Below are 26499 nucleotides of genomic sequence, written 5' to 3'. Positions count from 1 at the left end.
TCTCTACTTCTTCTAAAAACAGCACATCTATTTAAAAATGCAACTGCAAATACTTTGCAAAATAAGGCAAAGTGGGTTTGGATAAATGTATTTTTCTTAATAAAAGTTTTATCAAATTTGTTTTAATGCTGTGTGTGAAAATGTCAAGTAAAAAGTTGTTTATGTAGCACATTTACAACAACCCCAGCTGACCAAAGTGCTTCACATCAATAACAACGTCACAGTTAGATAAGTGATAAAACAAAGAATAAAGTTAAGTCAGGTAAAAATAAGACAATTATGAAATTGGCAGAAAATCCAAAAAAATAATATGTTTAAAAACCAAGTTATGCTTAATTTCAAACTGCAGCAATCTCCCATAAACTCGAATCACTACTTTATGGGAGAAGAACTAATATTAGAAGTACTAATATTCCACTTTTTTTACTGGTCATAAAATGTTTTTTGACCAGTGAATTCAGACGTCTTAGCCTGGTTTAAGTTTTGCCTGTATTTTATTATATCTTAGTGTTTTTTAATGTGTTCCTTTATGAATGAGCAGTTAAAAGCTCCATTGATGTCTCCACAGATCCTGCAGGAGATGATGTATGGCCCGTCGGTGGACTGGTGGGCGCTCGGCGTGCTGCTGTACGAGATGCTGTCAGGCCACGCCCCCTTCGAGGCTGAAAACGAAGACGACCTCTTTGAGTCCATCCTCAACGAGGACATCGTTTACGCGTCCTGGCTCAGCAAAGAGGCGGTCAACATTCTCAAAGCTGTGAGTTCAATCATGAATTTCCCAATCAGTTTTTTTTTTTTTAACAGGACTTGCTAAACAAATTTCACAATATTTTCATGGTTTGAATTTCCATTTGGATCTCAACTACTTCTAAAAACAAGACAAGCAGTTGAAAAATATTCAGCTGCTATTTTTGGCAATAACTTAATTCTTTTTGTTGTCTGAAAATAAAAAACTTCCTAATTGACATTTTACAGCAACCCCAGGGGAACTCCAGCAAGTTTTGGCCGCCTGGTTTTACTTTATTGCCAGTCAAACTGTTACTTTTTAAGGAATTAATTGCTTAAAACAAGTTCCTACATGGTTCTGAAAAGTTACTTGTAAGTTAAGTTTGTCTGATTTCAAGTGCACAAAGAAATTTGTACTAGAAACTAGACCAAAAATACTTCTGTATTTTTGTGCTGTATTTGCTGCATGTTGATTATGCATGAGGCTCCATTTCTGCTTTTCAAAGATGTGCAGTTGTATTATTGTGCAACCCTTTTCACATATTTGGATCTAAAGTGACAAGAAGCCATAAAACATCTAACAGTAGACTGATCTGAACAGGCTGGAATGTCATTATCCACAGACCATAAACTGATCCTAATCTATTCAGGAAAGCATAATAGATTACCTTTAATAAGAAGAAAAATGACTGAAGTTGGTTTAATTCTGTGTGATATTTCATTGATTTGCCCTCTAATGACACATTCATGAAGGTCACTCCGGAGTCATCAGTCACTCAGATGACCTCTGACCTGCTTTGCATATAGTTTCGCATTTGTTTCTCAGGATTTTGTGGTCTGGGTTTGTGTTTTTGTTGTCGAACAGATGGAATGGTGTTATTGCAGCTTGACTGGCTACACTTGGAAATTTTCCAGCCAGCTGTTTGGTTTGTTACATAACTATATCACAGCACGGTTCAGTTGCCAGCCGGTGCATAAGCTATAAATATGACGCCTCCCCCTCCTCTCTGCAAGTGATCTGCCACGCTACAGGAAACGTCACACTGCTCTCCCGTGTTGATTCGTCCCCGGCGGCGGGTCGGTGTGGAGGGATTTGGAGGCTGAGTTTCTATTGATACCAAAGGTTGATTCACTGTGAGGTGCACCGTGGCTTTGTAGAGCTGTTCTGCTGTTCAGAAATTAGTTGAGTTATTTGGTAAAAATCTTAAAGTCTGAGCTTCACTGCAAACACCAAAGTCTTACCAAATACGTCAGTACACTTGGAATAAGATACAACTTAAAAGTGACTTTTCATTAAGAAATAGGAGCTTGTTTTAAGAAAATAATTCCTTAACATTGATCAAAAGTTCCGCTGACAGATTATTTCTCTTATTTATGAATGAAATAATCTGCTAGGAGACTGGGGTTGGGGTTGCTAGGTAACGGCCCAGTGACCTTTGAACTCAGTGGAAAATTTTACCAGTGGAACCAAAACAAAACAAGATGGAAACATATTTGTAAGTTTGATCTTATTTCATGTGTTAAATGTTCTGTTTTTGCAGTATAGTTTAAATATCTTAGAATACTTAAAATAACACAAAACTAACCTAAACTTAACTAAAGTACCACAAATGTCTTACATTTAAAGAAGACAACACTGATTTATAATAAACTTTTCAGCAAGATTTTTATTTTAAGTCAATAATTCCAGAAAAATAACTTGTTCCACTGGCAGACTATTTGCACTTAAACAAAATATTTTCCCATTTTATAAGTGAAATAATTTGCCATTTTAAGAAGTTAATGATTTAAAACAAACATCTTGCCGAAAAGCTACTTACAACTTAGTTTTGTCTTAATTTAAGTGTAGTTAGATTATTTGCACTAGAATCAAGACGTGGTAGAATTTTGTCTTTTTGCAGTGAAGCGTCTTTCAGGTTATTTTAGTGATGGTTGCGGTGGAGATGGAGCATGTTGGGTGTGTTGTGCTTGTCTGAGCGTTTCTTCCAACGCTCCCCAGAGAACACAAACGGCCAACAATGCACAGGTTCCTGCCAAAGGCCAGGCCGGTCAAGCAGGCGTTGCCCTGTTTCCTCGGGGTCAGAGGTCACGTCCTCCAGACCGTTAGCGCTCAGCAGGGGATTCACTTATTGTCTGAGTTTGAGCAACACGGGGAAGTCGAGTCGAGGCACGTCAGACACTTACAGTACGAAGCTGAACTTTGGCCAAGTGGAGCAGAACAGGGGAGGTGTGTGTGTGTGTGTGTGTGTGTGTGTGTGTGTGTGTGTGTGTGTGTGTGTGTGTGTGTGTGTGTGTGTGTGTGTGTGTGTGTGTGTGTGTGTGTGTGTGTGTGTGTGAAGGGAGGTGGAGACTGACTGGAAGGGTTTCATCCAGTTGAGCCTGCTTGATCCAGCTGAAGGAAAGTTGATACAGTCATAAACACTCAAACCAGTCGAGTCCAGTTTACTATTATTAGGAATGTTTGTACAAGTAGTAGTACTTGTTGTAGTGGTGGTACTATTTGTAGTAGTAGTATTTTTTTGTTGTGTTTGTATTTAAGTCACATGTTTTCAGTTCAGCTTTTCCATCAGATTAGATGCCAAAAACGCAGATCATTTCCATTTATTTCAAAGAAATCCAGTTTTCATATAGTAGTAATAGTAATAGTAGTGGTAGTAGTAGTTGTTGTAGTAGCAAAAGTATTAACATCATTATTATTTTTGTTTCATGCATGTTCAGCTTTTTTTCACTTCACCGATTCTGCTTTCATCATTCACACTTATTTGCAGAAAAATGCCATTATTATTATTATTATTGCTATTGTTGTTATTGTTATTGATGAATCCTGGTGTTTTTGGGTTCTGCAGTTTCTGACTAAAAACCCGGCGCGGCGTCTCGGCTGCATCCCGTCAGAAGGAGGCGAGGACGCCGTCATCAGCCACTCCTTCTTCACCGGCATCGACTGGGAAAAATTAAACCGCAGAGAAATAGAGCCGCCATTCAAGCCAAGGATTGTAAGTCATTTAAAAAGAAACCAGATATGAAACCAGATAGACACATACACTGTAAAAACAAACTGCTTCCTGGTGTGGAGTCATGGGGAAAAAAATCAAGCAAAGGTCAAATTTGCAGATTCTGGAAGTTGCCATATTAATCTTTCATTTTACATTGGTTGTTGGTGTTTCTGACATTTTCTTCTCGTTTCTTTATTATTTTGCAGAAAACGCCTGAGGATGTGAACAACTTTGACCCGGACTTCACCCAGGAGGAGCCGACGCTGACCCCCATCGACGACCCCGTAATCCCTTCCATCAACCAGGACGAGTTTAGAAACTTTTCCTTCACTTCGCCTGACCTTCTGAACATCTGAGAGGCTCCAATCCTGGCATTTATCTCCCAGTTTTCCTCCCAGTTTCTACTGAAATCACTTGAACTTCATCGCTGTCTCCCTCCTCCAGAAATCTGAGGGAATGTCTCAAAAGGACGTTGGAGGCGCCGGGCGATAGCTGAACTCCTCTGCACCCGTTTAACCCTGGATGTTGCATTTTTCATCTGATTTTTATTGTTATTTTCACTGTCAGATGGATTCACTGGCACATCCAGCCGTTCTGTTGTAATGGATTTTCTTCCTATTTCTTCAAATGGAAAAAATACTTTTTATAAAAAATAAAAAAATAAAATTGTTCTGTGTTCAGAAACACACACCAGTTTCACATGAATCTGCCAGATTCCCAGAAAAGGTCCGAATTAAGTGCTGGAAAGCCTGTGACTGGAGCAGAAGAAATAGTTTTTCAGTGACCTACTCTTTCTCTGGAAAAAACACAAATGCACACAGACTGAAGAAGTCAGAAACGCAGCAGAAGTTTTTCACCGATTAAAGATGGCAGAACCTGATCAACAGCCTGCAGATAAGAGACGACGCATTATTTGGACTCTGCTGCTCTTTGTAATCTGATCAGATGGGCAAGTTAAACATGGCGCAACGAATCACTGACTCATCCTGATGGGGAAATAGAAAAAAAAACTAAATTTCGCCACGGCAGCGTGACAAAGAGAGAGTGATTGCAAACGGTTGTACGTTGGCAGAATGAAAGCAGCATTCACTCTGCAAACACAGAGGCTGCACTGCAAAAACAAACTCTCACCAAGCGGCTTTGTCTAGTTTCTGCTGCAAATACCGTTGTACATTTGAAATAAGACAAAACTAACTTGCAAGTAGTTTTTCAGAAAGATATAGGAGCTTGTTTTAAGTCCTTGGTATTGATGAAAAAATATTAGTACAATGACAAATTATTTCACTAGTAACATGACATTTTTCCCATGTTGTAAGTGAAGTAATCTATAACTTTTATAGCAATATTATGGAAATATTGACTCAAAATAAGTTCATATCTTGCTAAAAAGTTAGTTTTTGTACTGAGATATTTGCACAAGAAAATAGACAAAAACACTTGGAAACATTTTGTGGTTTTTTTGGTCAAAGTAACTTTTCAACAAGAGACAGACTTGTGTTACACTGCAAAAACAGAAAATCTTATCAAGTATTTTTGATCTAGTTTCTAGTGCAAATATCTTTACATTTGAAATGAGACAAAACTAATAAGTAACTTTTTAACAAGATTTTAGTGTTAGTTTTAAGGAAGTAATTTCTTAATACTGATTAAAACTGCTAGTTTTCCTTTCATACTACTTCACTTAAAAGGTAGGAAAACGTACTTTTATCAGTGAAATAATTTGCTGAGGAAAAAAAAACTTTTAAATCAATATTAAGGAATTATTTACTTAAAATAAGCTCCTATATTTATGCTGAAAAGCTACTTGTATGTTAGGTTTATCTTATTTTAAGTGTACTGAGATATTTGCACTAGAAACTAGATCAGAACTACTTGGTAATATTTTGTGTTTTTGCAGTGTGTGTGACGGCTTCCTGCTCTCTGGCCTGTTGGTTTAAATCCAAGAAATTCATAAAAAAATGTTCAGTCCTTGATAAAAGCGGAGCAAAAAGCAGGCAAACAGGGAGAGCTTGAATCTTTCACCTAGATTTTCTGATATCTCAGCGGACGGGTTGGGCCTTCAGCTGAGCTTCAGTTTTCGTTGCTAAATAACGGACGATAGACAGGAAACCACACACGGCGTCACTGCTGTCGCCTTTAATCGAGACAGGAAGAGGAGCACGACGAGATAACTTTATAGATCTTTCTGTCCTGCATTAGGGGAGTTTAGGCATACTTTTATTTCATTTAAGTGACAAATTGCCATAAGGGGAAAAAGGCATGAAAACATGCAGTAGTGGAATTAATCTGCCAGTGGATTGATTGTGTATTAATTTATTAAATATGACTGCACATCTTTTCTTTTCTCATTGAAGTTACTTGTATCGTACTTAGACGTTCTACTCAAGTAAAAGTAGAGAAATAAAAAGTACAGTGCCATAAAACATGTAAGTTACTCAGATAAATGTAGCTGGTACTTCTGTCACACCTGCATGTTCATGTTCTTTGCAGAATAATTTTAATTCAGCCACATTAAATCACTTTCGACCATAGAAAGACAACATGACTGACTTTGACATCCTGATTCTTTTGAGCCGTTGTTTTATTCTCTATTGTGCAAAACCAGCAGCGCTTTAGCTAGATATACATTTGAAGGCCACAAAAAGACCCACAAAGATGTTCTGTTTTCAATCATCACATATCGCAGTTGTACCTCCGAAGAGCCGGTAGCAATTGCTTTTACGCAAAATTTACGTTTTCACGTCGTTACGTTTCCATTTGGGTCTAAAATGCTTCTAAAAACAACCCAAGCACATTAAAAAGAACACCCAGCTGTTGGTTTGTCAATAAGTTCAAGTTTTTTAGTGTTTGGAAAATGAACAGTTTCAAAAACCTCCCAAATGTTAAGTCACATACGACAGGTTACCTAGCAACCGCAGTCAAGCCCACACCGTTACCTAGCAACTCCAGCTGAACTCCAGCACCTTTGGTCAGCTGGTTTTATGTGCCGTACAATGGCTGCTTAAAAAAACAAGTGTTTTGTCATCTTAGCGCAACTGCACTGCAAAAACATAAAATCTCACAAATTATTTTTTGTCTCTTGTGCAAATATCTTAGCACACTTGAAGTAAGACAAAACTAACTTAAAAGTAACTTTTCTGCAAGATAAGTTAATTTATATTAAATCAATAACTCATTAATATTGATATGAAGTAGTTGATTCATTGGCAGATTATTTAATTTATGGATTACATATTTTATAGTGAAATAGTTTGCAATGTGACTAATAGTTTTTAGAAATAAATCACATTCTTGCTGTTAAGTTATTTTTTAGTTTTGTCTTATTTTAAGTGAACATTTTGCACTAGAAACTAAACAAAGTAACTGGTACTAGTTTGTGTTTTTGAAGCGTAAATAATATGCAGATATTTTCATTAAATGACAACCTGTCTTATTCCATTCAGATTTTCCTTTTCACTAGTAATTTTTCATCAGTATTAAGGAATTATTCACTTAAAACAAGATATTTATTCCTTGCAAAGTTAGTTTTGGTAATATTTTGTTGTTTTTTAGTGTCACAGCTTCTTTCAGGAGGATAACGCACCCAGCTGATCTCTCAATGTTTTATTGGAGGCGGTAATGAAGTCATTGCCCTTCAGTGGCCTCTGCGGTCTCCAGATCCCAGTCCAGTAAATCACCCGGATGGGGAAAATCTTCCTGGATGTGCAGCTGACTAAACCTGGGTCAAACCCAACAGCAGCAAGCTGTACCTAATAAAATGGCCATCAGTTTTTATTTTCCTCACTAAAGTTTTATTATTTCAGCTTCTTGAACTTCTGCTTTTTACTACTACCTGAGTAAAAATATGCTGAAGTTGTAGTGTAGTTTTCTGCTTATAAGCGGTTTTATAATAATAGTGAAGGTATTTGTTGTGAATGGGCCGCGCGCGTTCCCGCTGTGGAACAGTCACGTGACTGCGCGCCCCCGCGGCAGAGGCGGGCGGAGTCTGCGCGCACCGCCTTCATGAGGCAACATTGTCTCGGTAAAAAGCTCTGATCCAGCGTGGCACTATTTTTTTCCTTTACGCAAAAACTAACCAAAAAACTCCGTTTTCAGCAGAGAAGACTCTGGTCTTTTTGGACTAAGCAGCAACTGGAGGAACTCTTATGTGATCCACCCGAGGACTAGCGGGGTAACTTCAGTAGAAAAGTGACATTTTGGTGGATTTCTCGACGCGACCGGGTCCCGCTCGGCGCTGATCAGAGAGGCTCGACTCCAGCCCAACCGTCCTGACATGGACACAGCGATCATACCTGAAAAGAAAAGGTAACGTCGCGGCTAGCTGATGCTGCCCTGTGGGGTTAGTCTGGTTTTTAGGGCACTTTAAGAGCTTTGGTGTTTGGTTTTGATTTGTTTTTGCTGCCAGCCGTGACATTACGGCCTTAATTTCAAGGTTAAATGCTAGTTTCCTCTTCATTCGTCTCGGTGCTCTGCTAGCTAGCGCGACTAGCATTTTAGCATGCGGCTAACAGCGGCTTTTCGCCATTAAAAACTACATTTTTAGCATGTTTACCATGAACAAATAATAATTTCAGATTCTTAATTGTTTATTCAGTTGGTCCAGGTTACCCATGTGTCTGATTTAAGGCTTCCGTCACCTTTTTCTGCTTGCTGCGTTTTATTGCGCTAGCCTCGATGCTACAAGAGCTTTATTTACATTTGATTGACAGTAACTCACCTGTGCGGGTGTTTGGTTTGATGTGGCAGTTTTGACAGCGTCCGGTAAACAGCTGTGTTTAGTTTCAAATGAAATATTAACAGCTCTGAGTTCAGGTGTGGTTAGATAAGTCATTTTTGTTTGTTTTTAGCCACCGAAAATGGCCAGAAGTTAATTCTGTTGGTGGGATTACATCTGCGCACCAGTACAAGGTGGAAAGAACTTATTTACGGCTGCTGACGCTGTGTGCCAAAGGTCAAGATGTTGACCACAGGTGCTTAGCGGATGAAGATTCCCGAAATAGGTGAATGAGTTTCAGATTAATGCAGCGGTTTCAAATCCCCCACTGCTTATAAATGAGTTTTAGACATAACTTAATGCATTTATCTATGCAATTTATGTATCGAGACATTTCTTTAAGGTGTAAACTTAAGATTCAACACAAAAACATTGATTTTTTTTTCTGTACATATTAATTAAATGCATCCAAAGTAATCAATTTTTAATGCACCAATCTCCAACATGCAATTTAAAACAAGTTTTTGAGTTTAGTTCAGATAATAGGTTAGTGTTTATTATTATTTTATTCATAAATGGAGGATAATCCTTATTATCTATTAAGGAACCCTTAAGTATGTACTTTTAAATCAACATCAGCCATGAAAATCCTGGTTGTTGCATTTCTGATTAAAAAAAGTGTAGATATTAGGAAAAAGGACAAAAGATCAATGTAGAAAACTGGCTACGTCCAGTGGTTGGGGCGCTCTGCAGTCATTCATCCAGCGACCCACCGTGTTTTTTAGTTAAAAATGTTTAAAGTTGACAGGAAATCTGAAAATATCACTTGATAATTTTGTGTTATTGGAAGATTAATAAATGAACACCAACTATAAAGTCTCAAAATGCAAACATAAAAAAAGTCTGCTAAGCCTGGTGGAGGCACAAGTAGAGCCTTATATTACACTGGGAGAAACCCTGAAAGATGCATTTGTTGATATGAATTTGTCAGAAGTTACAATAATCATTTCAAAACAATCAAATAAGAAGAAAAGAAAATCTTATATTGACTGACCATAAACCAGCCAAACTTTCTTGACCTTTAAATGCTGGTGGTTGTTGCATTAATTATAGTTTTAGGTGGAAACTGATTAACAAAATCCTTTGGCTTTGCATTTATTTGACTTGGAGCTATTGTTGTTGATTTTAATATTCAAACTATTTGGTCATTTTGCTGCTCGTGATTCCAAGGCAACACTGAAAAACAAAGTTCGTAAATCAGAAAAATGTCGTCTCTGAATCCTTCTTTGACAGTTTTGTTTGAACTGATTCGTCTCACTTGTATTAAAGATTTTTAATACAACGCCGGAAACATAAATTGTGCAATCCCAACTCTAGAGACGGGTAGTTGTTTCCTCAAAATATTAGTCAGGACTGGTCGGCTGCATCAGATGTAACTTGAGCTCAGCTGTGCTGGTTTTAAACCGTTCCTTCATTGAACAATCTTGAGAGAAAGTCATTTAAATTTAATCACACAGACATTTAAAATAGTTTTTCTAATTGTGTTTCTTAATTAATAGAAATGCCACCATTGTAAAAAAAATTTTTTTCATCATTAGCGAAATCTTGACAAAGTTTTGTGCACATTTGTAAACAAAACGCAACTACTAGAGAGGAAGATCTCCCTTTTAACAGGAAAAAACTTCCAGCAGAACCAGAACCAGACGGCCTTACACAAACAATAAACAGTAGAGCAGATCCTTTCTATGTTTGTGGTTATTATTAAGCTAATTTTAATTTATAAAGCAATTAATTGCTTATTGCAACAGGCTTAAGCATTATTAATGCCAGACCATTAGAGAACTGAGAGGAAACAAAGTGTAATGAAAGTAAATATCTCAAATTGGAGAGCCTATAAGAAGAAAGTCTGATAACTAGAAGATCAGAACAGATGGAGAGGAAACCAGCTGTTCATTTGGTAAAAAAAAGTTAGATTGCCCTGCAGATCCTTTACTTTCCATCCCAAGCTGTTGCCTGTTGGATTTTTATTTTGTCAACTTGCTGCTCTGAACCTGAAACCCGACTGTCTGTTTGGGTCAACATCCGTTTGATTACAATAAATAGGTGTTGGGATTTGCTGCAATCTGGTTCGCTGCAGTTTCAGCTGGTTTCTCAGAGGTGTCTTGGTAAGACTCATCTCATCCCTTAATCATAGGGGCTTGACGTCAATAGGAGTGGCCAAGTGTGTGGTGGCTCAATGGCTGGCAGTTAGCAGCTTGCTCAGAGGCTTTCAGGCAGCAGGCGGGCTTCAACACTGTCAAGAAACCCGGTTCTTGTGGGCGCAGAGCACAGATGTGTTTTGGTTTGTGGTTGATTTGATAAATGTGTTCAACACATTAGAGCTAAGTTTACGATGTTTTAGAGAAGATAAACTACATTTTGACAAAAAATAACCAGTTTGGGCTTCTTCAGTTCCCATTAACAGACTTTAAGGTAGAAAGCTGCCAGTTTTGCACCTTTTTCCTTGTTGATCTGTGATAAATTTAGCTCAGAATGCCTCAAACAATGCGAGGAAGGATGCGTGTGAATTGATGCTTGACGTCCAGGAGGGATGATGTTGCATTAACTCCGTCTTTCCTTCCTCACACTGATGACTTCAGAGTCTGTTGAACAAAATCTGAGCACATTAATCTGTTTTTCCATTGTCACTTTTAACATGCATTGCATCTCTTATCTGTGCCTAACCTTTTAGATTTATCCACTATTTATTAATGAACAGCAGAGTTGACTAAAAGTTAAAATTTTGCTGGATGATAAATTGACCCAGATATTATTGCTATAAATCATTCTGTTGTTTTGAGACCATTTTCAAATAATATAATAGTTCAATTCTAATGGGTATTTAACACAGCAGCTGGAAGATATTTTATATATTCAAAATAAATAACCAAAACAACAAATTAATTATTGGGTATCTGTAAACAAATTATCCTTCAAAAGAAAAGCTAGTGCAATTAGTGGATTAATGCTTATTTACAGCTTATAGTGAAACTTTGTTAGTTTCTTCAGCAGGTTTTTAATTTGGTTAGAAATGAAAGTTTTCTCTGTGACACTTTGGGAACTGAAAGTATTTCGGTTTGTACGTGACGACGGTTTAACTGAAAGCTTGTGATCTCGACTTGAGTGATTCATAATTCAGATTATTGTTGCCGTTCGTCAGTTGGATTAATCTTTCCTTAAATCCCAGCTTGTGTTTTTTTTTTTTTTGGATGCAGCAGCAGCAGTTTTTTGTTCAGAAGGATAAACGGATGCTTAATTTTAATTCTGGAAGGATTCGACTCCTTAATCACATGCAGATATTTTACACCAATATGTGTCAGAAATGATCATTAATGGGAATTTAATGGGCAACGTGATGTAAGGAATAGAGAAGATGGTACATTTTCAAAAAAACAGAACTAAAAACTAGTCAAGTGTTGACTCCTATCAACATTTCACATTTTTGAACACAACAAAATATTTATTACCATCTTTAAATGTAACTTTCGCTCATTTTGCAAATTGCAGTGTTGAGGTTTGTGGCAGATTTGATCTCTTGTTTTTGAAAAGCTTTGATTAATAAGAGGTCAACTTGTTTTTGTTTGTTCTTTTTTTAGCTTCTCTTTTGGAGACGATTATTACTTATTAGGAAGAGGAGTGATGTCACACAGTGTGTGTAAGAAAGCAATCGGCATGAAGCTTTCACTGTTAAATAAATATTTTAATTGTAAACAAACTTAGCCACTGTGAATCTTTAGCTAAGTTAAATATGGACCTTACCTTTAAGATCTTCAGAAATCTGCCTGCATTTCCAAACCTTTGGCTTTAAAAACAAAACTAGAGAAACTGCAGCCTTCCTGTTATCTCGTGAAAGTCCTGCTCTCTCTCCTAGCTTGACACGTCTAAATATTTTGTGGCAAAAACACATTTTGTAAGCTGTTTTGTCCTAAATCCAGTTAAATAAAACTCATTTAGATGCAAATGTTACATAATAGACATAAACTAATAGTTTTTGATGAATATCCACAATTATAACATTCCTTTAAGGTTTTTGAGGAAAATAAAACAAACTTTTTCAAAAAGAGGATGGAAACTTTTTTTAATGGGATGTTTATATTGGTGGAGAATTATTTAAAAGGAAAGTGGATTAGAAAAAGTTTTACTGGTGCTTTTTGTTGGTTCAAATTCAATGCTGTTGAAAAACTGATAAAATCCACATTTGTTAAAATATTCATTTTTTTATGTGTTTTAAAAAAGAGTTTTTTTAAAGTGCCTTGTTTCTATAAGGCCAATTTATTTTTGATACATCAAATTGTGCAATTTTAAGGCTAATGCAGCTACTGAGGGGAGTTTCAGAAAGTGGAGACCTTTCACTGTTCTTCCCTCAGCAAAGCCATCCACACTGAAGAGTGTTGTTCCCTCAGCCAGGTAGTTCTCAGTTATCAAGGTTTCCCCCGAGAAAACTTGCTCAGCCTGATGGTCATTCATCCAACAGCCCACCGTGTTTTTGAGCTGCAAAAATGTTTAAAGTTGACAGGAAATTAGAAAATATTACTTGATAACTACGTGTTATTGGAAGATTAGTACCTGAACTCCAACTATAGTGTCTAAAAAATGAAAACATTTTTTTAAAAACAGAAATAAAGAAGCAATGATAAGCCTGGTGGGGGCACAAGAAAAGCCTGGTGGCCTGCCAGGCTGGGGAAAACCCTGCAGTTATGCTCTGTTGGTATTTTTCAAGCTTTTGACTTAAATCTCAACCAGATTCTTTTCATTTTGATAGGCTTGTTTGGTGTAAATGGCAACCATATTTCCTAGAAAAGCTAATCTGATCTACCTGATAGTCACCCCACAGAAAAACCCATTGTGTGTGTCCTTGTCTGCTCTCTTGTGGGTGCAACAGTGTTTCTACACTTTGGGTTATATAATGGGACGACTCTTATCATCACCCCTGTAAGCAGGACGGAGCGATAGGGAGAGCAGCTCTCCTCTAAAGCGGGTCAGTAACTGAATACACAAACAACACTGGAAACGACAGTCAATGTGATTCTCATGGGGGCTGTTTGTATTTTTTATTTATTTTCACCCTCCCACAACTTTTGATCCACTTGGTCACATCTGTGAGTTCAAACTTTGTTTACATTTCAACCCTCCGAGATAAATAAAGTATTTGCTGACGCAGGCTGGATTGCCAACCAAAAAATGTGAAGTGTAGAGCCGCTGGCTGCGGTCGCCTGGATTATTACTGTTATGCAACAGCAGAGCTCTGCTGTCTTTCAGAAATAGCTTCTTGTCTTTACTGCGTCCGACTGTTATCTTATTAAAAGCCTTAAGTTTGAAAATCTGCAAGGTGGAAAAACCTGATCTGGTGCTTTGACCTCATTGGAATCAAGTCGCTGCGTGTTATTATAAGCAGATATATAGGTCAGTGGGATGTTTCAGGGTATTTAAAAACGTGCTGCCGTCTCTGAAATGTGTTCATTTGAACCCCTGCCAGCAGGTATTAGTTGTTATTATGAGGTCAAAGTTCTTGAGGACGTTTAGAGGTCGTCTATTAGGCGGCTTCACAAAATGGCTTCCAGGTTTTCCACCAGCTCACGATGTAATCTGAGGTTGCAGTGGATGTGTTTTTATGTGAGTGCAGGTTGGAACGATTAACCTGATTAATCGGGATGAGTTGATTATTGATCATATACTCCCTGGACATAAACAATGTTTCTGTCTTTCTTTCCCTTCTGTAGGAAAGGAAGCTGCGAATCATTGTAGCTCCGAAACACAATCTGCAAAGGGCAGAAACGATTAATCGGATTGATTGCGATTAATTGATTATTGAAATAATTGTCAACTAATTTTGTACTCGATTAATCGCTAACTGGAGCAGACAGACTTAAAAAGAGACGGTTTGCTAAAATATAAACAGATGTATAAACATAAAAATATCTACATTTTCCATGTAAGATGCAAGTTTTGGTCTGTAAATATATTTTAGTGCAAAATATATTTATTTTTTTGTACAGTTTTGGCTAATTATTGCTTTGTGTTCTGGCAGCAATTTACCTTTTTTAGAGTCTGTTACTCCAGTTAACAATTAATTACTAAATTAGTCGACAATTTTTTTAATAATTGATTTAGCACAATTAATTTGATTAATTGTTTTAGCCCTATTGCAGATTAAATTATTTTTATTCTTCCTGGAAATAAATATGTTGTACCCAGAACTCCTCAAGTAGTTTTAGCTTGATTTACGTTTTTTAAAAGTACCTTTTGCTTTCCAATTATTAATAATCACCAGATTAGCAATTTGCTGTATTGATGTTCAGTCAAATGTAACGAGTATTTATTAGCTGCAGATGGTACAAATGTTTTAGCGTATGCTAAAAGAATTTTCATTGTATTTTCTTCAGTAAAATAATTATTTTATTGAAGAAAAATGAATGGAATCATTTGTTTACTTGCATATTTTAATGTATTTCTACTATTGTATAAAAGTCTAAAGTGCCTAACTGAGTTTCTATTTGATTAATCACAAGAAGACCTGAAAATCTTTTAATCTCAGCAGAAAAATTATCTTTGCTGCAAAGCAGTTTGAACATCAGATGCGTGTAATGGAAAGTTCTGGTTCCAAACCTGAAGTCTCCTGTTGCTCTGCTAATCTTAATCAGCTGCTCTAGTTTCAGAATAACAATAACGCCCTGGGTCTGTTGGTCACACCGGATCCACTTTAATTGGGTTTTCGTTTGGATGCAGAGTTTTTTAAACTGTGCAGCTCCAGTGTCGTCTGAATCGGGCCTGAAGTGCCGACAGATCTCAGAGTCGACAGGAAAGAATCAAAGCTTTTATCTGAAGATCTCGTTTATCGGCGTCACTGATGCTGCAGAAGGTGATCAATCTGTCAGAACTTTGCAGGTTTCTCTGTGTCTCTCCTGTAAATGTGTCAACGATTGGTGCAACGCTATTCCTTTTGGTAAATCACATCCGTGGGTTTATGATGTTTCTGAAAATGCTTCCTGGAAATATGTTGTACCCACAACAACATATTTCTGGGTACAACATACCCAGAAATGTTTTGTTGTAGCTGTTTGCTAGAGATGCAAATTCAGAAACCAATTTTTTAGCTCAGTTGGTCTAAAGATTGTTTAAATTATGAGACTAACAAGGAAAATACATTTAAGACAATTCTACAGGTTCCATACGTACAATAAAGAAAGAAGGAAAGAAACCGTTTTCATTTACTGAAGACTTTTATCATAAAAGTTTATCAGAAAAACAATAAATTTTGCAAATGGAAACTATTGAGCTCATTTTAATATATTTATATTCCATTCTGCATCTAATTCTGTCAGTCTATATTTAAACAAAAATAGGTTTGTGTATCAGCTTAGCTCAGCTGCCTGGCTATTAAATTACAAAATATAAAATAATTATCTGACATGCGAACAGCGGATGCAAAACACTAAACACATTCTAACATTGTTCTTTGAGCATTTTGAGTCGAGTAGCAAATGTGATTCTCTAGAATCGATTATTTTCTGGTAGAGAAGCCCAGAGCGTGTTTTTGTGACTAATCCACGGCCGTTCTCCACGCAGGGTGAGTTCGGAGCGCAGGAAGGAGAAATCGAGGGACGCGGCGCGATGCCGGCGCGGGAAGGAGTCGGAGGTTTTCTACGAGTTGGCCAAGCAGCTGCCCATCCCCCACAGCACCAGCTCCAACCTGGACAAGGCCTCCGTCATGAGGCTGACCATCAGCCACCTGCGCTTGCGGAAGCTGCTCTGCATCGGTCAGTAGGTCATGAGGTCAATCTCACCAAGTCATGATGGAGTTAAATGTATTTTTTTTGATGGTCTATGACTGAATGTTGCTGCTGTCAAAGGTCCAGAAACAATCTTCTTTCTGACACCAAAAGCAAGAAGAAATGTGACTATTATGACTAAACTGGACCCAATAAATCCACTTGATCATATTTTTTACATTTATTTATAGTTTCTGTGCAACTGTGGAGAAAATATTTTCTAAAAAAAAAAAAAATTTTTAGCTCAGAAAATTAAATGAGAAAGAAATCAAATCAAAATGATAAATGCTCAATAATACAATTAAGAATTGTTTAAAACTATGTATATTTTTTATTTATTAATTTTTCTTAATATTCTAATAAAAATGTCTAGAATTTATAGATTTAATTAAAATGATTATAATCAAGAAGGTAAAACTTAAAAAAGGAAAATCAGAGTAAACTAATTCAGGTAGCTTAAGTTGGCCAACATTGAAGCACTAATTACACGTTTAAATGTAAATAAACAAAAAAAATATCTTGATTCTGCAGATAAATCAGTAAATGTCTCAGATTACAGTTTCTGATTACAGTTGCATAATCTAATTTCTTTATTCTCCCTCCTTATCTCTTCCAGATGAGCCAGTGGCAGAGGAGAATACAGAACTGGATATCCAGCTAACCGGCTCCTACCTGAAGGCTTTAGACGGCTTCCTGGTGGTTCTGTCTGAAGACGGCGATATGATCTACATCTCAGAAAACGTCAACAAGTGCCTCGGCCTGGCGCAGGTTGGTCCGTTTCACGGGATTTTATGTTGAAATCGGAATTTTCAGATAAATGGAGACCAAATGATTTCTGTTTCCCAACTGAACACTTCAATGTCGCCTACACTGCAAAACACAAAATCTGACCAAGTATTTCTGGTCTAGTTTCTAGTGCAAATATCAATAAACTTATTTATAAATGACTTTTCAGCAAGATATTGTAGCTTGGTTTTAATGAAATGATTACTTTAATATTGATAAAGTTCCAGTTCCACTTGCAGATAGTTTCTTGTTTAACTTGGGAAAAATGTCTTGTAATAAGTTAAATAATCTGCCAATGGAACTAGCAGTTTTTCTTTAATATTAAGAAATTATTTACTTAAAACAAGTATTTCTTATTTCAAATGAACTGAAATATTTGCACTAGAAACTAGATCAAAGTTCCTTAGTAAGACCTAAAATAATCCCATCGTTATTTAGTTTTACTTATCAATTAATACAATCCTGATAATAATAATAATGTGACTCTTAATACATCAAATATTGATGCATATTCTTAAAACAAGCTCTTATATCTGTCTGAAAAGTTGTTAGTCGGTCAGTTTTGTCTTATTTCAGGTGCACTAGAGAGCAGACCAAAATATTTGGTGAGGTTTTGTGTTTTTGCAGTAATAACTGGTTCATGTCTGCCTGAAACGTTTCAGTTTGACCTGATTGGACACAGCATGTTTGACTTCACGCATCCCTGCGACCAGGAGGAGCTGAGAGAGATGCTGGTCTACAGAAACGGTGAGCAGGTTCCACTTCAGGACGCGCCGATTCTCTTCTCCGTTTCCGATACCGATGCAGATATCTGACATTTAGTATCGTCCAATACGATGCAGAAAAACAACTGACTCAAAACGTTGCTTTATTTTTAAGTGTAACGAATTGCACGTTTATTTGGTAACTCAATGCAAATAAAGAAATTGACAAAAACAAAACATGTAAAAAAACAACAAAAAAAAACGTTATTTCAAAAGGTTAAAAAAGTAGAATTAGAAATAATGAATCAGAGAATAAAACCTAGAACTAGACTGAATAGATCTACTCTTAATGATCAAACTTATAGATATTAATATTGGATCTGTGCAGCTCTAGTTTAATTTAAATCTGCCTCAGTCTGAGCTGTAGCTGCAGCAACTCTTCCTGTTTCTGTTTGTTTTTTATCTCGCCACAGAGCAAACCCTTTAGACTTTTATGGCTTCTCTTTATGCAAATGAGATCAGCAGGTCGCAGTTGTAAAGAAAACCCATAAAACCGTTGGTAGTTGGAGATAAAAACCCTCGCTGCTCTTTTACGACTCTTAACCGACTCCATTTCTTTTCTTTTGCGCCATCAGGCTCCAAGAAAGTCAAGGAGCCGAGTACGGAGCGCAGCTTCTTTCTGCGGATGAAATGCACGCTGACGAGCCGGGGGCGCACCGTCAACGTAAAGTCCGCCACCTGGAAGGTAAAGCACAGAGAAATATCTGCAGGAAAGCATTAAAGTATGAAACAATCTGCCTCCTGCTGCAGGTTGATTGGATTTCAAAAGGGAGGATTTTAATAAAGCTTCAGGTTAAAGTGATAACTCAGTTATCCTCTCAATAATCACATCAAGCTTTCAGAAAGTGCTTTGAAGCTTCTCTGTTTCACTGGAGCTGCATAACAGCCAGAGGTGGACAGAGTTCCCAAAATTACCCAAGATACAGAAAATACTGCAACATATCTTCACTAAAGTAAAAGCAAAAAGTAACCGTTCAAGAAATTACTTAAAAATAAAAAATATCCTGTAAAACATCAACACAAGTACTGAGTAACTGATCAAATTAACAATCATTTCCTGTTTAAAAATTACCCAAATATGAAGTTAAGTGGAAATTTTGGATTTTTAAATATCAAAATGACAATAATTTATATAAATGACAAAATCAGGCTGAAGAAAGTTTTTCCAAATCTGTTTCTTTTACCAAATAAATAAAACTGCAGGTGTGTGTTTTTGGTTAAAACATGTTTGTTCTTCATTCAGTGGGAGGAAAATCCAGAAATTTCATCCAGTAAGAGTAAAAATACTTCATGATAAAATTATTGGAATAAAAGTAAAAAGTACGGCGTAGAAAAGGTAATTTTTTTCCCAAAAGTTTACTCAAGTAGACGTAACTAAACGTATCTGGTTCCTACACAAAACCTGATAAGAAACTGTTTTATTTGTGGTGAATATGAATCAAGTTTTATAAAACCTTCAAGTATTGAGCTTTAATAAGAAACTTTCTGCTCTCCGTATCTGCAGATAACTGGGTGTTTATTGGATTACTGTCAGTAGAAATGATCATTTCTTTTATCTGATCATTACTTATTGGCACTGTTTGAAGGCCTAAACATGTCAAACTTAATTCTTTTTAAATAAGAACAGAAGTGAAATCCTGAAGATTTGTTGCAAAATTAAACTTTTAACATCAACATGTGAAAATTCAGTCGTTTCTGCTCAACTTAAAATGAATACAGTGCAGAACAGACATGCTGACAGTTTTTTGATTGGAAAGCCAAAGATGATTAATCTGCAGGCTAGTTTAGCAATTAATCAATTACTAAACTAGTTAGTCAATAATCGATTAATCAGATTCGTCGTTTCAGTCCTAATCGAAACTCTTTTATCCGCCATGTTTGTTTTGAAACTGTTTGTCAGCAGGAATCTTTGATTTTCCTGTCCGGACTGGTTTTCTGCAGGTGCTGCATTGTTCGGGCCACGTGCGCATTCACAGCAGCGAGCAGAGCGCCGACGGCCACAAGGAGCCGCCGGTCCCATACCTGGTTCTGATTTGCGACCCGATCCCTCACCCCTCCAACATTGAGGTTCCTCTGGACACCAAGACCTTCCTCAGCCGCCACACGATGGACATGAAGTTCACGTACTGCGACGAGAGGTCAGGGTTGTTTCTAGCATGGTGCAGTAGCGACATCTGGTGCCCAGCGGCGGTACTGCAACAAATGGTTTGTTTGCAGGATCACTGAGCTCATGGGTTACGATCCAGAGGACCTGCTGAACCGTTCTGTGTACGAGTATTACCACGCTCTGGACTCGGACTATCTCACAAAGACTCACCATCACTGTAAGCTCAATGGAAACACCCTCTGCTCATCTATTATTATTATTATTAATCTGTTATTGTTGTCTGTTTGATATTTACTACGGACGATTAGAGCCATACTCGGAGAAAAGTAAAAAATACAGGAATAAAGATATATCATAAGTCTCATTTTGAGAAGAGTATAAATAATGAGAGAGTAAAGTCGACAAAAGTAAGTTTTCAAAAAATGTGTGAATAAATCCAACAAAAATACAAGAATAAAGCTGGAAAAAACACAACTCCAAATATCAGAGCTCCAAATATTTCAAGATTCGTCACAATATGAGAATAAATTTGCATTAATAAAAGAATAAAGTCAAAATATGAGAGTAAAGTTACATTACAAGAAATGCGTAGTATTGTGACTTTATTCTCACAAAGATGCTTTTATTCTTGAGGTTATTTCTGTGATGTTTTAAATTATTAACATGCCTTTAATACTTCATGGTTTTTAAAATGTAACAATTTAAACAGTCTTGTACAGAGAAAGAATAAATAAAAGTACATACACATAAATTTATAAAGTTTATAAAGGACGAGGTAGAGCAGCTTATTTTAGACTAGTTATTACTTTATTCTGCTTCCAATGTTATGAGGAAAATCTCATAGCTGAAGTTATGCATTTCACATATTTATCATTTATATTTTCACTTTTAAGTCTCAAATTTCCCACATTAATATCAAAATACTGCCAAGTGTCAGAGATAATGATGAAAATGTCAGTCCAATATCCATTTACGGCCTTGTTTTTGTTCTAGGACTTGATGTTGTTGATCATTTATGATGTAAATCTTGTTTTCTGTTAGTGTTTGCGAAGGGCCAGGTCACCACAGGTCAGTACCGGATGCTGGCGAAAAGAGGCGGCTTTGTGTGGGTCGAAACTCAGGCCACCGTCATCTACAACAACAAGAACTCGCAGCCTCAGTGCGTCGTCTGCGTCAACTTTGTGCTCAGGTACCTGAAAGACTTCAAAACTGGCAGATTTTAATTAGGAAAAAAGCAACTAGAGATGAAGCTCAGCTTGGTTTGATCCGTCTGTCCTACAGCGGGATCCAGGAGGAGAAACTGATCCTTTCTTTGGAGCAGACGCAGGAGATGAAGCCGGTGAAGAAAGAGGAGGAGAAGGAGGAGCAGGATGAAGTCGAGGCTGAAGTGAAGAAGAGCGAGGCCATCCAGGCGGACGATGAGGAAGAGGAGGAGACCCCGGATCAGAAGCTGCACCTGAACTTCCAGGATCTGGTGATCAAGCAGCAAGAGCAGGATTGTCTTTACAACCTGCTGAAGGGGCATCCAGACGCCCTGATGCTGCTGGCGCCGGCAGCCGGAGACACCATCATCTCCCTGGACTTCAGCCGCCCCGGTTCGTACTCGCATCTACTGCTGAAACGATTAATCGCGATTAATCGTTTATTGGGGGAAAATTCAACTAAAGCAATCAATTAATTGTAAACTGGAGTATACAGACTAAAAAAAAAAAAAAACAGGTAATCTGCTGAAAAAACAACACACTTAGAGGTAATTAAGTTAAAATACTAACATAAAAACTTTTAAAAATACAGTTTGTAAAAACAAAATCATGTTTTCAAGCAGAAGAATTATTTGAAAAACTGAAATAAAATAAAATTTCAGGAGGGAATCTGAAACTAATGCATGTTCGCATTGATCCAATACCAATACTGACTTGGTATCGGTATTTTGGATCCATTCCAGTAAAAATATTCAGAAAAAACTTCTGTTAATTATCTTTTGCATCCAGTTATCAAACACTTAATCAAAAGATGTTTCCTTCGGTACAAGCAATCAAACGTTCACTAAAGTAAAGCTATATTATTATTACTTTATGTATTAAACGTTTATCATGTTTAAAAAGTAATAGAATTGTTTATTTTAATGCATTTTTAGTGTTGCATAAAATAAGTTCACGTGATTAAAAGGTCAGCAGGATTCTTGCATTTTGATTTGATTAATCAATTGATTAATCAATGAATAATTGATCAGAACAATCAATTAATCATTAGTTTTATAAATGTAGTTGTAAACATTATTGGTGTTTGCAGTATTGCATTTATGGCTGAAGTGATTAATAGTAATGAATCTATTATTGAAATGATTATCAAATAATTTATTGATTAATCGTCAACTGGAGAATACAAACTCAAAAATTAAATTTTCTGAAGTTATTTGAATGCTTGTTTTCCTAACATCACATGAAAAGGCTTAAAATAAAAATCTGCAGAATTTATCCAACTAATCGTCTTAATAATCAATTAACAGTTTGTCGGCTTACGGTCCGGTTAGTTGAAACAATCTGATCGTTTCAGGCACAGAGTCAGAGACTCACCTGCTGAAGGACGTCCCTCTCTACAACGACGTGATGCTGCCCTCTTCTGGCGACAAGCTGCCGCTGTCTCCTCTGGCGCCCACCGAGCCGCTGGAGCCCGCCAGCAGCCCCGCCGAGGAGGCAAAACCCGACAGCTTTGCTCCGGCTCTGTCCTCTAAACCCCCCAACAAACCCGCAGAAGTACGACTGCGACTTCCTAACGTTCTTCCTAAGCCTCATGTTGAACAGCCACTGACCTGCAGGCGTTTCTGTTTAGGTCGACAATCCTCTGGGCTTCTCTTTCCCCGTGGACACAGATATGAACTCTGATTTTAAACTGGACCTGGTGGAGAAGCTGTTTGCCATCGACCCAGAACCCAAAACTCCCTTCAACGCAGAGGTAAAGATCAGGAGATTCTGGGGTTTTCAGCTCCTTATCTCTGGTAGAAATGAGAAATTATAAATAAAATATGAAGGGCTGAAGCGATTAATCGATTACTGAAATGATCGTCAACTAATTTAGTATTCAACTGTAGTATACAGAATAAGAAATATCTAAAAATAATGTGATTACTGCAGTAATTAGGCCAAAACTGCAAGAAATACATAAAATTTTGATTTAAGATTAAAAAAACAATGATCAAGTAATGCCATGTTGTTGCAATAAATACTAATTTTCTTATTTAAAAGGAATATATTTGTGTAACTTTATGTATACGGTTTAAATGAAAATATTTATTTATCCGATTAATCGTCAGAATTATCGATAGATTAATCCTGAAAGTGGGTCATTTGTGGTCATTTGAAATTATTTTGATCAGCCTCCGAGATGAAAATGTTATTATTGGACATGTAAAGCTAAAAATATGTGGAATATCTGAGCTCACTGTTGCATTTTTAATTGAGTGGATTTTGTAGTTTTAATTTGCCGGTTTTGGCCTCGGAGGCAAAACGTTCCTGGATTAATCGATCATAACCTCCAGCTGATCGTTGCATTAGGACTCTGAGCTGGAGATGTTCGCGCCGTACATCTCCATGGACGACGACTTCCAGCTGCCCTGCCTCGGCCCTGACCAGCCTCTGCCCTGTGGACCAGTCAAAGCCCCGGAGAGCTGCCCGGTCCTCGTCACGCCGGACGTCCACAGCCATCCCAGCTCTCCGTTCAGCGCGCCACAGAGCCGCACGGCTTCTCCGGCTCCTCCAGAACCCGTCGGCACGCCGCCTCCTGCCACCGTGAAGGCAAACGGGTAACTGATGAACGTTCAGGGCGGCTGATACACGATTCCCATCCAGTCGGTTCAGTTCGGCTTTTTCTGGTGTTCTTGATTTCATTCCCAGTTCCAGTTATGAAAGTCTGCTCAGAAATAGACAGAATAGTTCAGAGTGATGTCGCCTAAGGCGGCCATCTTGTTTGAACTTTGAATTCAGGTCAACTTTACGACTAATTGCAAAGGTCAAAAATAAAGTCATAATATTACAGACATGTTAATACGAGAATTGTTTGTCTTTCTCTCTTTCTCTCGTTCTTTTCCTCCTTCCTTCCTGTCAGTTTTCATTAAATCCATATTTAAAGACCAGCTTCTGTGGAAAATACTGGGGATTCTGGGAAACGTAGTCTTAAAGTCAGAGCTCTGAGGCAGCAGTCAGTAACCATGTTGTTGTACTTCAGGGTCGAACAGCCGGAGAAGGAGGTTCCTCTCAGGAATCTGGCTGCTCAGAACATCCGGCGGAAAAGAAAGCTGAGCGAACTGAAGGAGATCATTGAACAGGTTGGTCAGGGAGTTGATTCAACCAGCTTCGTTTTTACAGGACGGTCTTTAAACTTTAAATGTTTGTCGTCTTCAGGGATCTTTGACCCCAGAGCCTGAGAAGGGCAAAAAGCTGAAGGCGACAGAGCCGGGAGCAACCAGGACCATTCTTCTTCTGCCTTCAGGTGAGCAACATGGAAACCCTTAAGACCGAAACGATTAATCGTAATGAATCGATTATTCAAATAATTAAGTTATCGATTAATTGTTAACTGGAGTATAAAGACTATTTCTATGCGGTGCTCTAAACCATTTTATATATTACTTATTTTAAATTATATTTAGGATTCCTAACTGCTTTTTGAACCATTTGGAAGAAAATTTGTTGCACTTTTACATTTACATTTTATATTTATTTTCCTTTGGCTGTTATGCTCCGAAATGCAACAACTGAACAAATTAAAGCTGTTTTCACGTGTTTGACCAAACTTTAGAAGCTATTACTGCAGAGTTGTCAAATAAATTTGTAATCCAGTTCAGTTATGTCTGACTAAAAGTAAAAACTATGTTTTAAGTCAGTTCAGCGATGTTTTTAGGTCGTGGCCGAAACCAAACCTCAGATCTCGGTAATAGATTGTCAGCAGTGCAGATTAATTGTCGATTTAGTTAATTATTCATCAAATGAATTGTCAAATAGCCGATTAATTGTCAAATAGCCGATTAATCGTCAAATAGTCGATTAATCGTCAGAGTAGTTGTTAACGGGAATCTCTCCGGTCGGTCCAGATCTGGCCAGCCGACTGCTGGGCACCACCTCGGACGGCGGCGGCGCCCTCGTCTCGCTGCCGCAGCTCACCAGCTACGACTGCGAGGTCAACGCCCCCTTGCAGGGCCGCCAGTACCTGCTGCAGGGGGAGGAGCTTCTGCGCGCTCTGGACCACGTCATCTGAGCCAGGACTTCACTTCTGGACTAGACTGGACACTACAATTATGCCCTCACATTGTGACTCTTCTTTTTGCCCTTTGACCCCCCACTGCCATTTATTTATGTGTCTGTTGGAGTTTGACTTTAGTCCGGCTGCTGTTTGTGCACCTTACGTGATTTTTGCAGCATTCCACGGCGACGGCAGCATCTTGGTTTCAGTTCGAGAGATTGTCAGACGTCAACTCGCTCTCATTTCTTCCTCTTCCTCCGGGGAGTCTCTCCACACATGGCGCCTTCACCGATGACCCCTCTCCAGCGGGTCGCCAGAGCCTGGCGCTACTGCCAGCAGTGTATTGTAAGCTTCAGTCGCACAACTTATATTTTCTTAAAAAGAAAAAATATTACCAGCAATATATATTAAGCCTTTTTAAAGTAGACGTAGATCTAATGAAAAATGTTATTTTTATTTCTTCCCAGACTTGTATGTTGTACTACCAAAACTGACGTCTTTAGTCCTTCAGTCTGCACTGCAAAAACACTAAATCAAAGTATTTTTTTGTCTCATTTTTAGTGTAAACATCTTAGTTTTGCCTTATTTCAAGTTTACTAACTTGCAAGTGAATGTTCAGTAAGATATAGGAAAGATATAGGAACTTTAATTTCCTGAGGGAGTCTTCCCAAGGGATCAATAAAGTACAAGTCTAGTCTGAAATCGTTTTAATTTAATCCCTTAATATTGATAAAAATTACCTGTTTCATTGGCAGATTATTTCACTTATTACAAGAGAAATAATCTGCTTTTTATCAATATTATGTAGTAGAATTAAAACGAGCTCCTTCATCTTGGTGAAAAGTTATTTGTAAGTTAATTTTCTTAATTTAAGCGAACTAAGATATTTGCAGAAAAAATAGTTTTTGCAGTGATCGTGTCTTTCTGAACCTGAACTGGGTTGAATGTTCTCCATTTTAATGGCCGTCTGTGAGCTAATTACATGTAACCGTGTAGCAGTACATGTCACTTTATTACTTTACTGTAAGTGTGTGTGTGTGTGTTGCTGTACATACGACGGGGAAATTTACATTTTACTCACTTTTTTCACTAATTTCCCTCATGCAGGATTGGGATTATTTTGTTCTACATGAACAGACTTCATGTTTCGATGCCGAGTCTGAGGAACTCGGCGGTTCGAATCGGTGCGATTTCTCCTGTTTTTCTTTCCTTGTGTAATCGTCATCGTGACAGTTGTGACCAGACAGGCTTATTTGCGCTGTTGAATGGTAGTTTAAATACCGTTCTTCCTTGCCATAGTGTTGAGTCTCTCATGCTTCGTTTTTGCTGTTTAACAATAAATGGCTTTAATAATACAAAAAAA

At 37.6% G+C, this 26499-nt stretch overlaps 2 protein-coding genes across 4 annotated transcripts in view; both read left to right on the top strand.

The window, feature by feature from the left end:
* The window catches only part of prkcha (protein kinase C, eta, a), a 58312-nt gene extending 52048 nt beyond the window's left edge, over positions 1-6264 (top strand). For all 3 annotated transcript variants that reach the window (XM_055053410.1, XM_055053409.1, XM_055053408.1), the window contains exons 12-14: positions 569-757; positions 3573-3719; positions 3926-6264. In XM_055053410.1, the coding sequence (XP_054909385.1) occupies positions 569-757; positions 3573-3719; positions 3926-4075 (486 nt within the window). In that variant the 3' untranslated portion in view covers positions 4076-6264. The remainder of the gene's footprint in view (positions 1-568; positions 758-3572; positions 3720-3925) is intronic.
* Positions 6265-7711: 1447 nt separating this feature from the next.
* hif1aa (hypoxia inducible factor 1 subunit alpha a) lies at positions 7712-26499 on the top strand. The gene is made up of 15 exons (XM_055053404.1): positions 7712-8024; positions 16039-16229; positions 16858-17009; positions 17690-17774; positions 18367-18476; positions 19733-19929; positions 20009-20115; positions 20940-21087; positions 21180-21493; positions 22455-22654; positions 22731-22853; positions 23453-23700; positions 24123-24222; positions 24299-24386; positions 24988-26499. The coding sequence occupies exons 1-15, from the start codon at positions 7993-7995 to the stop codon at positions 25149-25151; spliced, it is 2259 nt and encodes a 752-aa protein (XP_054909379.1). The 5' UTR covers positions 7712-7992; the 3' UTR covers positions 25152-26499.

Source organism: Poeciliopsis prolifica, unplaced genomic scaffold, assembly GCF_027474105.1.
Source record: "Poeciliopsis prolifica strain line A6 unplaced genomic scaffold, Auburn_PproV2 SCAFFOLD037, whole genome shotgun sequence".
Taxonomy (NCBI): domain Eukaryota; kingdom Metazoa; phylum Chordata; class Actinopteri; order Cyprinodontiformes; family Poeciliidae; genus Poeciliopsis; species Poeciliopsis prolifica.
This window is presented reverse-complemented; position numbering and strand designations above follow the sequence as displayed.

Bases quoted from the DNA above. Each gene is read 5' to 3' on its own strand.
- hif1aa (XM_055053404.1), top strand. From the start codon at position 7,993: ATGGACACAGCGATCATACCTGAAAAGAAAAG. The intron at 23,701-24,122 runs GTAACTGATGAA...GTTGTACTTCAG, and splicing joins GCCACCGTGAAGGCAAACGG to GGTCGAACAGCCGGAGAAGG. The intron at 24,223-24,298 runs GTTGGTCAGGGA...TGTCGTCTTCAG, and splicing joins TGAAGGAGATCATTGAACAG to GGATCTTTGACCCCAGAGCC.